Source organism: Lissotriton helveticus, chromosome 10, assembly GCF_964261635.1.
Source record: "Lissotriton helveticus chromosome 10, aLisHel1.1, whole genome shotgun sequence".
NCBI classification, from domain to species: domain Eukaryota; kingdom Metazoa; phylum Chordata; class Amphibia; order Caudata; family Salamandridae; genus Lissotriton; species Lissotriton helveticus.
The window spans coordinates 85,550,730-85,563,979 of NC_136071.1; the positions used below are offsets into that span (position 1 = coordinate 85,550,730).

Below are 13,250 nucleotides of genomic sequence, written 5' to 3' on the forward strand. Positions count from 1 at the left end.
ATCCCCAGATTGTTTTTAGCCATTGTGGCAGAGATGGAGTGAAATAGTGTAAAGGATGTCCATGCTAATGATGAATATAGAGAGAGTATCTGCAGCCGCTACGGGGAGGAGGGCGGGCGATATGAATGTTAGCAGCCCTACATGCCAAGAACAGATGCATACTGGTAAGTAGCATATTCAGTTCGAGGCATGTGGGCTGCTAAATTCATATCTTATGCATAGAATACACAGCAGTCCCTCCATTAAGGGCGGTTGCCCGTGCCAGCTGCAGAAGCTTGAAAAAGTGTCTTGAGAACAGCCTGTCCTACAGCTGCTTGCTGTTTTGAATGCACATCTACACAGTAATGTTTGGTAAATGTGTGTGGTGTAGACCATGTGGCTGCTCTACAAATGTCTTCTAAGGGAATGTTCCCCAGGAAAGCCATGGAGGCCCCCAATTTGCATGTGGAGTGCGCCCTTGGGGGTATTGTTAAAGTATGTTTAGCCTTTTGATAACAGATTTGAATGCACTTAACAATCCATCTGGCTATTCCTGCTTTGGAAATGGGGTTGCCTTTGTGCTGTGCTGAGAAGGCAACAAAAAGTTGTTGTGTCTTTCTAAAGTGTTGTGTTCTGTCAATGTAGTACATTAGCGCCCTCCTAACGTCTAATGTATGAAGCATTCTTTCTGCTACTGTTTGTCGGTTTTGGAAGAATGCAGGCAGGTCAATAGTTTGGTTGATATGAAACTGTGACACCACCTTAGGAAGGAATTTGGGGTTAGTGCGGAGCACTACCCTGTTGGAATGTATCTGGATGAATGGCTCTTGGATTGTGAGCGCCTGCAGCTCACTTACACGTCTGAGCGATGTGATAGCAATGAGAAAAGCCACTTTCCATGTGAGAAACTGAATCTCGCAGGAGTGCAGTGGCTCAAAAGGTGGGCCCAACAGCCTAGTGAGGACCACATTGAGGTTCCACACTGGAGCTGGTGGTGTTCTTGGAGGAATGACTCGCTTCAGTCCTTCTAGGAAGGCTTTAATGGCAGGCACCCTGAAAACAGAGAGGAGTTGCCTATTCTGGAGATAAGCCGCTATGGCGGATAAATGTATCCGAATGGAAGCGTACGCTAGATTGCATTTGTAAAGATGTAACAAATAGCAGATGATGTTAGGAATGGATGCATCCAGCGGGTTGATATTGTTGTCTGTACAGTACATGACAAACCGCTTCCATTTTGCTGCATAGCAAGCTCGGGTAGTGGGCTTTCTTGCCTCCCGGATGATGTCCATGCATTCTGGAGGCAGGTTGAGGTAGCCAAATTCTAAGACTTCAGGAGCCAGATCGCCAGATTGAGCTGTCGCGGATCTGGATGCTGAATGTCGCCATGGTTCTGCGTCAAGAGCCGGGATGTGAGATGCAGCCTTTGATGCGGTACCACGGAAAGTTCTAGAAACGTGGTGTACCATGGTTGGCGTGCCCATGTTGGAGCAACCAGGATGAGAGTCATCGAGTGTTGCTTTAGCTTTCTTGCCACCAGCGGAATGAGAGGCGCTGGGGGAAAAGCGTACGCAAATTTGCCTGACCAGTTCATCCATATCGCATTCCCTTGCGATTCCGGGTGAGGGAACCGGGCGGCAAAGCTTTGGCATTTTGCGTTTTCCCTTGTGGCAAACAGGTCTATCTCTGGATGACCCCACTGCTGGAAGTACGGGTGGAGTACTGATGGATGTATCTCCCACTCGTGCATTTGATGGCTGTATCTGCTGAGCAGATCCGCCATCAGATTGTCCTTTCCTGGGAGGTGTTCCGCCATGAGGAAAATGTTCCTCTGAATGTCCCACTTCCACATGCTCTGAGCCAGATGAGACAGTTGTGGTGAGTGAGTACCTCCCTGCTTTTGGATGTAGTACATGGCTGTCATGTTGTCCGTCCGGATCAACACGACTTTGTTGCACAAATGTACTTTGAAGGACTTTATCGCCATGAAGATTGCCATCAATTCCAGGTAGTTGATGTGCAACTTCTGCTGCTGGGTGGACCACAGTCCCTGCACAGTGTAGTGGAGCACATGAGCTCTCCACCCTTGGAGAGATGCGTCCGTTGTTAGGATTATCTGTGGCACTGGCTCTTGGAACGGTCGTCCCTTGCAAAGGTTGTGTGGATTCCACCAATGCAGAGAGTTGTATGCCCGACCGGTCACCAACACTAGGTCTGTCAGCTGTCCCCGAGCCTGTGTCCACTGATTTGCCAAGCATTCTTGGAGCGGGCGCATGTGCAACCTCGCGTGCGGGACTATGAAGATGCAGGAGGCCATCATGCCTATCAACTGCATGAACACTCTCGCTGGCAGGGAGTGTTGCGGTCTGAACTTTTGGATCAGCGACTGAATGCTGTTGATTCTGACTGGGTTTGGCTGAGCCATAGCAGTCAAGGTGTTTGTCGCGCCCAGATACTGCCGTACATGGTTTGGTTGAAGGTGCGACTTCGGGTAGTTTAGCGAGAACCCCAGGCTGTGAAGGAGTTGAATAGTGTGGGACATGTCCGCGGCGCACTGTTCCGACTTTGCTTGAACAAGCCAGTCGTCTAGGTACGGGTAGACATGTATGTTCTGTCTCCTGAGGTGCGCCGCCACTGTCGCCAGACACTTTGTAAACACTCTGGGGGCAGTAGTCACCCCGAAGGGTAGGACTTTGAACTGATAGTGCCTGTTTTGAATGGTAAACCTGAGGTATTTTCTGTGGGATGGGTGGAGTGGGATGTGGAAATAAGCAACCTTGAGGTCCAAGGTTGCTAGGAAGTCCCCTTGATTGAGCAGGGGAAGGATTTGTTGCAGTTTCAGCATGTGAAAGTGTTCTGACAGTATGTACATGTTGAGGGGGCGTAGATCCAGAATAGGTCTGAGGGATCCGTCCTTTTTTGGGATGAGGAAGTACAGGGAATAGACCCCTGTGCCTTCCTCTTCCACTGGTACGAGCTCGATTGCGCCTTTTTGCAGCATCACTAGTACTTCCTGCTGCAATAAGTGCAAGTGCTCTGCTGACATAGGACGGTGTCTTGGGGGAATGTTGGGAGGAGTGGGTGTTAACTCCAAACAGTAACCGTACTGGATAAGTTCTCACCCACCTGTCTGTGGTGATGGACGTCCAGACTGGCAGGAACTGCTGGAGTCTCCCCCCGAAAGGTGTTGTATGGTCGGGGGGCAGTGACAGAGAGTCACTGTTTGTTGGCGGCAGAGGAACGGGAGTTGTTGTTCCCTCTGCCTCTGCCCTTGGCACTGTTACCTCTGTAACCCCCTCTACCCTGCTTGGGGTACGAGGATTGCGCACCACCCTTTGTGAATTGTGTTTGTTGACCCAAGTGTCCTCTGGTAACACCACGTGCTCCTGAGCGACGAAAAGTGCTTCCCCTGAATTGTTGTGACTGAAGCGCCCCCATGGACTTAGCAGTCTCGTTGTCCTTTTTAATCTTTTCAAGGGTGGTGTCTACATCTGGACCAAACAGTCTGTCAGGATTGACGGGCTGGTTGAGGATTGTAGTTTGAATGTCAGGCTTAAATCCAGATATACGAAGCCAAGCTTGTCGCCTTAACATGACGCTAGTGTTAATTCCCCTAGCCGCTGTATCTGCCACATCAAGTGCACACTTTATTGCAGCGTTTGAGATAAGCTTTCCCTCTTGTATGAGCATTTCGGCTGCTTCTTTAAACTCATCAGGTAGGTGTTGGAGGAGCTGTTCTAGGGTGTCGTAATGCGCCCTATCGTATCGTGCCAATAGTGCCTGTGTGTTTGCTATACGCCATACATTGGCAGCTTGCGCAGCCACCCTTTTGCCGGATGCCTCAAGCACTTTCGACTCCTTGTCTGGGGGAGGAGCTTCACCCGTCGTTTGGGAGTTTGCCCTCTTGCGGGCATTGGCGACCACCAACGAGTCCAGAGGCAACTGTCCCCGAATATAGGCAGGATCTCCAGGTGCTGGCCTATATTTTTTCTCGATACGGGGGTTCACCACTCTTGCCCTGGTAGGTTCCTTAAAGATCTCCGGGGCATGTTTAAGGACACCTTTGAGCATAGGAAGTATTTTAACTGTTCTTTCAGAGACAGAGAAAGTGTCGAACAAAAAATCTTCCTCCACCGGGTCAGCATGCATGTCCACATCATGATTTGCTGCTGCCCGTTCTATTAAGAGATGATTCAGAAAAGGGGGTGGTGATGAACAGAGTGTCTGAATTAAGCAGAACACTCTTACCCAGTCCAAAGATCAGGGCTTGATCCATCACCGTTATTTAGCTCACTGCCCCATCCCAGCTCAGAACCTGGCTATATGCAAATTAGTCTGTCCCTGGCCCAGTGCATCATGGGAACAGGGCAGACCAAACTACCAAGCCAATTCTTCACCAGAAAGGAGACAAGCTTCCGGGGACCGGTTTCTGCCATTTCAGGCGTCGTCGGCCCGTTCTATTAAAGCATTAAATGCTGCAGAATCCTCTGTTGGAGATGTAAGTGTCTCAAAACCTTGTGGATCTTGTACCACCTGATGTCCACCTTGGTCCCCAGTGTCGTCATATGAGTCCTGCAGAACATCAGGGTCAGTGTCAACTGGGAAATTGTATTGGTCATCTTGTCCATCATCCTCTCCTCCTGATTGGGTGGGTGAAGGAGATGGACTTCTTGGTGGTGGCAGAATAGGTTCAACAAGGGCAGGAATGTCCTGTTCCGGCCTCCTCTTCTTTAGTGGAATAACATAGGATTCCATTGGTTGGGAAGTGATTTTCCTCTTGTAGAGGGTCAATTTCCCTGTTTGGGCATCGATGTAATGCTCAGAATGGTCTTCTGAGGCTTGATGTTGATCCGAGCGTCCCTTTTGCGTCGAAGGATCCGACGTGTTAGCGATTTTCGGCACCGATCTTGGTGCAAATGCTTTTGGTGCCACCCTAGGTGGCAGAGTGTAGAGAAGCTTGGTCGAGGTCTTTGGAGGCGGTGCCGTTGACGACAAAGTCTTCTCCCGAATACGTTTGAGGGAGTCGGTCACCTGCTTTGTGAAGGAGGCAGAGGGTTTGGTAACCGACGGCCGATGTACGGTGGCGTCGGACTCTCCCGGTGTGGTCGAGATTTGCCTCGACGAATCTTCGGCTGCAACGTGTCCCGGCTCCGTTGGAGTCTTTGGCGCCGACGCCGTTGCTGCCGTAGTGCCTGCGGCCTTCGGGCCGTGGCTTTTAGTGGAGAAGTGTGGCTCACTGGTTAGAGGCGGCAGACCCGTAAGCAGAGAACGGCCCGGGACCAGGGTTCGATTCCCGACGCGGCAGGGTCGTGGACCAGGGTCAGCGGACTCGATAATTCTCGCCTCGGTGCCTACTCTAGTCAGAAACCACACTCGGCAACTCTGGGCATCAGCTTGCCTCATCTTCACAACGGCCCCCCCAGACCGCCGGGGATGCTTGGTCGCACCTTAGAGATACCCATCAGGGACCATCTCTCAGGGTGAGCCAGGACGGGTTCCCCAGCAGTCGAAGCGTGGAGATACTCCTCCGGGAGTCGATTCCTAGCGCTATATAAACCCACAATTAAATTAAATTAGTCGACTTTGATTCGACTGCGCGTTTACTTGACGGCGCCGTAGGGGCGTCCGAAGGCGTGTCAACAGACTTAGACGTCCGTGCCGGAACAACTGTGCTTGACACTTGATGGACGGCCGTCTTAGAGGATGGTTCCTTCCGCACCTTTTGCGACGCTGTCGACTCGACAGCCTTCTTCGACTTCGGTGGGCCTGAGGGAGACGGAGCCGATGAAGGAGCAGGCTTCAATACGTTTTGTTGGACGTCGGCCATTTTAGGTTTAGTCGATTCCGAAGGTTTCGGTTTTGGCTGGACGTCGGCCATCTTTGGTGCCGTCGGATCCGAAGGTTTCGGTTTCCATATCTGAGATGGCGGCTCCGCTTGAGTGTCCGTGGCCGGGCCAGAAGGCGGGGCCGGGGATAGCGGTGCAGGGTCGTGGGTAAGGCAGAGTGGCGATCCCGTGACCTGAGCCTCAATAATGTAGACTTCGGGGCATATGTCTTCCTCTGAGCTATCTTCCCATAAACTTCTTCGTCGTCCCCTACCTCCGACGTATTCAAGGTCGTGGCCCTGTCCCTCGACATGTTCCTCGGGATCGGCTTGGACCTCCGTCGACGGTGGTGAAATCTGGAGATGATGGCTGCCGCCTTCTTCCGCGGGGTCGTCGAATATGTCGTCGGGTGCCGGCGCCGCTCGCTGGGCCTCGAGGCGCGCCGCGCGCCGATGCTTGAGCGTCTTCTTGGACCTGAACTTAGAGCAGGCCATGCAGTTTTCTTCGTTGTGGTCCGGAGATAGGCATTTATTACAGACCGGATGCACATGGATGTGTGGATATTTGGATCCACAGACGGGGCAGAACTTGAACGGGCTCCGCTCCATGTTAAGTTCGTCGGGTCTTGCTGCGACGAGAGGGCCTCGATCGAAGAGTTACTTGACTCCGTAGATGTCCGGCTCAGAGAGTCGGACGACGCTCGAGACCGTACGCAAACAATACCGACGCAGTTAACGAAGGCCTTTTGGCCTTAAGAACAAAGTTGTTTTCGGTTCCGACACGGAGACGTCGAAACCACATCCGAACCCAATGGCGGAAAAAAACAATCTGGGGATGGAGTTGATGCCCATGCGCACTGTAGTCCAGGGGAGGAGCCACCTATCTCGTGATACTTCGAAGACTCTTCCAGGACAACAATGTGCAATCATCCGGACCCAACACTAGGCGGCGATCTATGCATAAGATATGAATTTAGCAGCCCACATGCCTCGAACATGACAATACCATTTATTTCTGTTAAAAAAAAAAAAGAATGCCATTTGCAATGCCAATAGCTCTAACTTTAACAAAGCCGAGACCATTGCATTGTAAATGCTGGTTATGCTTGGGTAGTGAGCGGCAGTTAATTAAGAGGAGGCAGCGCACCAACACGTGAGGGCTAGCCGCGGTGTGTGGTTTGTGGACTCTGCAGCAGGCATATCCATTAAGGTGAAGCCGCACCTACTGCACCACACATGGAAATTACCTTGCATGCTCTAGAAAGTGTGCAGCTGTGTTATCCCAAATATTTATACAGTTAGCAGAGTCTGATGTGTATTGCCAAAACTATCAAATCTGCAGCCATACGCAGAAATAGTTTCACGGATCACACCAACTAACTACATTGTTTCCATTTGAATCACACTGCAGACTGCTGAGAGTGTTTTGGCATGTTTCACATAGAAACATTTGAACAGGGAAATAAGGAGGTGGACAGAACAAAGGGCATTCCAAAGGGATAGCTGCAGGGGAAATTTGCTTGAAAGCATGTTGAAGTGCAGGTCTGGAGGGAGATAGTACCAAAATATATCAACGCTTCACTTTAAATGGTGCATATTGTGGATTTAATTCTACATTGGAGGAGCATAGGGTGCTTTCTTACCTCCCGAAAGATCCATCTTATTGCTCTGCATGGCTTCCTCTGGTGATTCTCTCTGAAATAAAACATTGCATCCATTTAATGTTTCACTCTCAAAAGGGCAGACACCACACCCGAAACGGCTTCCCTACTTTATACAATGCAGTGAACTAGAGGAACACAAAGGGTTAAACAAATCTCAAATTAAACAGCCCCAAGACAGAGTGTGGGTTATAGAATAATCAGTCAAAACCAGGTACTTGTACTTTTTCAGTGAATAGCTTCTAAAAGAAACTCAAAGCAACTTTCTTCCAGGGAGAGTATGCCACAAAAAATAACCATAAACGGAGACTGACTTGCCAGGTATTGAAGTTATTTGCAAAAGTATACATTTACAAACAGATGCACAGCACTAAATATGTTCATATGAAAAAAATTCTCATTCAACTTCCAGTGTTTTCTATTACCTCACTTTAATTTCTTTGTTTAAAACCGATCATCAAATGTTACAAAGGAGACAGCCAACGCGTTTCATCCACATAAATGGACTTCAGGGTAAACTCTATTCGATGATGCAATCCTTAGATATCAACCTTTAAACATACCATCAATCCCATGCGATAATCCCTTCATGGGAAGGCAAGTTGTATGACCAGTTTGGGAAATCAATCCGGAAAGGATTTGGGCTATTCAACCCGTAGTTGGCACCTGTTAGTTCACATTGCGTGATGTGGAAAGGAGTACAGGAGTGCGGCTTCTGGCTCCAATCGAAGTGCAAACAACGAGGTGGAAAGGCTCGAATAATTTCCAGATCAATTTCCCAAACTGGTCATAGAATTCGCCTTCCCATGAAGGGACTATCGCATGGGATTGGTAGGATGGTTACAGGTTGATATCTAAGGATTGTCATCAAATAAAATGTGCCAAGAAGAAGCTGGTTTATTTGGACAAAACGCATTGGTTGTTTCTGTTGAAACAATTTCTGTTCGGTTTTTAAGAAAGTGAAGAAATGAAAAACCCTGGAATTTGAATGGTACTTTTTTCAAATGAAAAGCTTTAATGCTATGCATCTCTATTTGTAATGGTATGTTTCTTTGACCAAAATGTTACACCTTGACAGCAGGTGCCTATAGCGAATGCACGCTGACATTAATTGATTTATTGCTATTGATTATTATTGGAGCTCAGGAATATGTGTGGCTATCCAGGGTCTACTGCCTAGTTTGTTGCATTACTCACAAAAACAGTTTTGACGTACATGCCGGCACTTTTAAAGGCGCCATCTTAGAAATGGATCCAGGTGACGTGGCCTTACATTGGATAAAATGTTTTCAACAATAACAGAATGTTGGTATTTAATTTTTTTTTTTTTAAACCTACGTCAAAGGAAGTATTTTCAAACCAAGTACCTGCTGGGGTGTAAATGCTAGATTGGTCAAGGCTGGGTAGGTGAAGTGGGGATGAGGGTTTGGAAAAATTAGACTAGTTTAAAGTTATCACACTGATAAGTGGGAGGCAACTTAACAGCTACCAATTAGGGAAACTCAGCCTTGCTACATGGGTGAAATGGTTTCATTTTAGCACAAAGGCTTGAAAAGCACTGGTACTTACAGAAAATCCCATGTTGTTGAATTGCTTCACAAAGGGATTCATCCATGACTCATCTTGCTTATTTACATTTTTCATGTTTCCCTGTAAGAACATTGTGATGCACAAAATCATCAGAAGGACAGATCAACAACACTTAAAACTGATCAACAGTGGGGTAAAGCAAGCATAACTGTACAAATTCTGAGGGTGGACAAGTTAGGAGGCAACACTCCGAAGTTTATTACACGAACATCAAATACAAAATCATGTTAACAGGACACCCAGAGGAAGCTAAATTAAAATCCATTCAGACTCGCCTCTACATTTATCAACCAGCCATTACCTTTGATGGCATTTTCTTCATGTAAGGTGGCCAAGCATGGTGAGATGGGGTTGAATCCTGTGCAGAATGATGACTGTTCCACATTCCAATCTCAACATCTTCGTCTTCATCCCACCTTGTATGGCGGCTTCCAGTTGGTGGCATTTCCTCCCCACACCAGCCATCTTGCATAGATTTGGGGACTGCAAATTACAGATAAGTGTCCAGAAGTGATTGGAAGTTCCTTCAGTCTGCAATGGTTCTAAAACACTGCAATATCTGTAATCCTATACCCTCAAGCGATTCATTGTTTAATGGAATAAATAACATCTAAGATATCAAGATCATAAAACGATATCGGTTTTCTAATTAAAGTACCCCAAAGGGATCAAGTATTTTTTAAATTAAAATCACCCCCTAAAATAAATCAAGATACTTTCCACTCAAATCCTCAACATAGCTTTAACCAACAGAAAGTTTGAGTATTTTACCTTTACATTACCTCTTATTTTATGATAGCATCATAAAAAAGAATAGAAGTTGCTAGAACATTCTAATCGTCAACAACACAAATGCATCTACAGTTAAAATTCTCACCTTAATTGAACTGGCTTCCAATGACAAGAACCTGGAATAACTGGTTCAGCACATTTCCAAGACTCTCGCAGTAATAAAATACTAGCACTATTTACCATCCAGTTTGAATATAAGTTAGTAAGCTGCCATTTTAAATCAGAAACATCATCTTTAGATGATTTTTCTGACATTAAGGATGTTTAAGCAGTGGGTTTCTGTAGGAAGCTGGGTTTCTGTTGAATTACCCCCCCCCCCTTCAACCCCCCTTTTTGCCAGATTTCTGATGCACATTGCCTTGATCAGGTTCTCAGGGCCTGTGTTCTTTCCCAAAACCGTACATTGTACCCCAAATTGGCACCTCAATGGCCAAATATGAAACCACTGTAAAAGGTACCAAGGGCACTGTGACCAAGGAAGGACCCTATAGGCTGCAGCACACTGTGCCACCCTTAGATGTCCTGTACCTTCACACACACACACACACACACACACACACACACACACACCACCCCCGCCCCCCCCCCACACACACACACAGCAATTGCAGGCTGCATGTTTTGGTGCAGAGAAAAGTGAAGTCGACATAGAACACAGCCCTGTATGCCATGCCTACACCCCACTGCTTATGGCATAGGTCAGCCACCCCTCTAGCAGGGTGCACTACGCCACTGGTGACGGTACAGGTGCATGAGTCATGTACCTTTACAGTGTCTGAGTCCATTCTTAAACATTATAAGTGCAGTAAAGCCATAAAGAGTATATGATCTGGGAGTTTGTCATTACAAACTCCACAGCACCATAATGGCTTTCTGAATTCTGGGAAGTTTGGTATCACACTTCTGAGCATAATAAACCCACAGTAATGCCGGTGTAGGATTGATTATACAATGCACTCAGAAGGCATCTTAGAGATGCCCCGTGAAAACGGCCAGCCTCTGGTGGGTTCCCGGACTGGTACACACCAGCCTGCCACCACCACAAGACATTTCTAGACCCCTGGGGTGGGAGCCATCACTCCCTGAGCCCAGAAATAAAGCCTTTCCTTGGCGGAGGTGGTCACACTTCCATCAGGCCAGGAAGACCAATCTGTGGCAGGGGAGCTTCAAAGGCCTTGCTGCCTTTGTAACGCGACCCCCAGCCTCTCCTGTTATCAGAAGCAGGCCTCCTTCCTGTCTCCCCTCCTTTTCAAGGCAAAAAGCGGGGCCTAACCGGGTCTAAAGAGGCACTTTCTCACAAGGGCTGTCTCTGGCATTGTTGTGATTGCAATGCAGTGAGTATTCCCTGGGTGGTGCTGGTGTGTGGAGTCAAAGTTTAGGGAGGGGTTAGTTGGGAGCCACCCTCTGCCCACTGTTTTCCTGATGGGTGTTATGCCTCTTAAAAGTGCCCTAAAATAACGCCCCATTACTTCAGTCTGGTCACTGTGCTTTTTAGGCCTCGCCTAGATAGCGTATGTGTGCTGTCTCAGAGAATACTGTATATACAATATGGGCTTCAAGCACCAACCATCTTTTTCACTGGTTCCTCTTACTGTCCTTAGTAAATGCCAGCTTTTGTTTGGTGAATACGCTTAGGGGTCCCTCTTTTTTTAATTTTAAAACCTCCCATGAGGACTGCCCCGGTTACATGTGCTCTTACACTTCAGGGTAGTTCGAATACTCAGAGCACTTTTTTGTTGGCCCGCCTCTACCCGTGTTAGTGCTATGTTTACTTCATACGCCAGCTTGATGAAAGGTTTGCTGCCTCTTTATTTGCTGCGCCTCCACCAGGCTTGTTTAGTGCTTGTTCTATTTTGTTTCTGCAGGGCAGGAAGGGAAGGCTCTTTGGTCGCACAGCTGCTCCACTTGCCTTTCGATTTTCAGAACGATTGAAAAGATGTCCTGTTGATTAGTTTCCTGCTGATGGCAGCCTAAAGACAGTTCTAAAGTGAGACTGTTTGCAAGCCCTTTTTAAAATTGTTTTTTTTTAATAAAGAGAAGGCAGTGTATGTACTATGCACAAACTTTGTGTATATATATGTTCTAGTGTTAGGTTTTCTTGCCACCTTTAGAATATGCATGCAGTCCTCAGGAAGCTTTAAGAATCCAAATTCTAGGTGTTCAGGTGCCAGACCAAAGATTGAGAAAACCGACACTGGGGTGTAGTTAGCTTCCCTTTGTGGTGACCGAGTTAGTCTGCTAAAAAATGTTAAGAAATGCTGATTTCCATGTCAACAAATGAGCCTCTCTGCTGTTAGAGTAACATGACTGAAGTGTCCAAGGTAGAGCACTAAGGAAAATACCATTGGTATGTGCCTCATTTTCTGTACCGTACAAACATAAATAATCAGTACGAGCAGGAGAAAAGCATAAGCATATAACCCCAACCAACTTATCAATAAGGGACTGCCCGTGGACAGCAGGAGTAGGAATCTCTTGTCAAAGTTTTGGAATTTTGCATGTTTTTGCGGTTGGAGAACAGGTCTCCTGTTGGGGTATCCCCAAAATTGGATGTGTGTGTGTAGAAAATGAAAGGGTATCCCCCATTCGTAAGTTTGTTGGTACATCTTGCTCAGTAAGTCAAAGTTCCTGTCCACACCCAAGAGATATTGTGCATGTATTTAGAAACGCATTGTCCAATGCCAAATTGCTGTGCTAATTTGAAAAGTTGTGGAAAATGTGTACCCCCTTGTTTCTGAGTGGGACACATAGCAGCCATGTTGTCTGAGCAAACGAGAACCACTTTGTTTTGATGTGCTGGGTAGGACTGCTGCTTGAATACACCTATATGAAGGATGCTTTCCTGGTGTATGAATAGTTCGATTGACTGAGTGTGCTCAACGTCCCGATAGGGATGAGTCCGTTTAAGTAATCTGGGACTGTGATTAGAGAAACAATCCCCCCGTTAACCCCTTCGACGCTCATGACGAGCTCAGCTCGTCATGAGGTACACCACTCGTACGCTCATGACGAGCTGAGCTCGTCATGAACCCATAGGTTTCCGTTTGCGCTTAGCGCACAGCGAAAATATGCGCCGCACCGATGCGGTTAATACATTTCTGTTCCACCACTGCAGTCTATGCTGAACACTGGGCTGCACCAACACATCATTTTGTGTGTGTGGTGGGGGTTAGAAATTATTTGAAGTGATCTAGGGGTTGACAGCGCACGTCTACAACTGGTCTTAATGTCTTGTCATTTTTGGGGCTTTAGAGGTATAGTAAGGAGTCCACCCCCCGTTTTTTTTGCTTGCACCTCTTACAGTAAGTAAGAGGTGAAAATTATTCTTTTGCATTTTGTGAGGTAGGGCGGTACATTTGGACGGGTAATTTGAAACTACAAGCAACATGCTTCGGCTAAAATTA

General features: G+C 47.3%; 1 protein-coding gene across 10 annotated transcripts in view; it reads right to left on the reverse strand.

Moving 5' to 3' along the window:
• Positions 1-13,250, reverse strand: part of TNRC6A (trinucleotide repeat containing adaptor 6A) — a 281,908-nt gene that overhangs the window by 138,759 nt on the left and 129,899 nt on the right. For all 10 annotated transcript variants that reach the window (XM_078664812.1, XM_078664809.1, XM_078664811.1 and 7 more), the window contains 3 exons: positions 9,356-9,537; positions 9,034-9,114; positions 7,447-7,498 (listed from right to left, as the gene is read on the reverse strand). In XM_078664812.1, the coding sequence (XP_078520938.1) occupies positions 7,447-7,498; positions 9,034-9,114; positions 9,356-9,537 (315 nt within the window). The remainder of the gene's footprint in view (positions 1-7,446; positions 7,499-9,033; positions 9,115-9,355; positions 9,538-13,250) is intronic.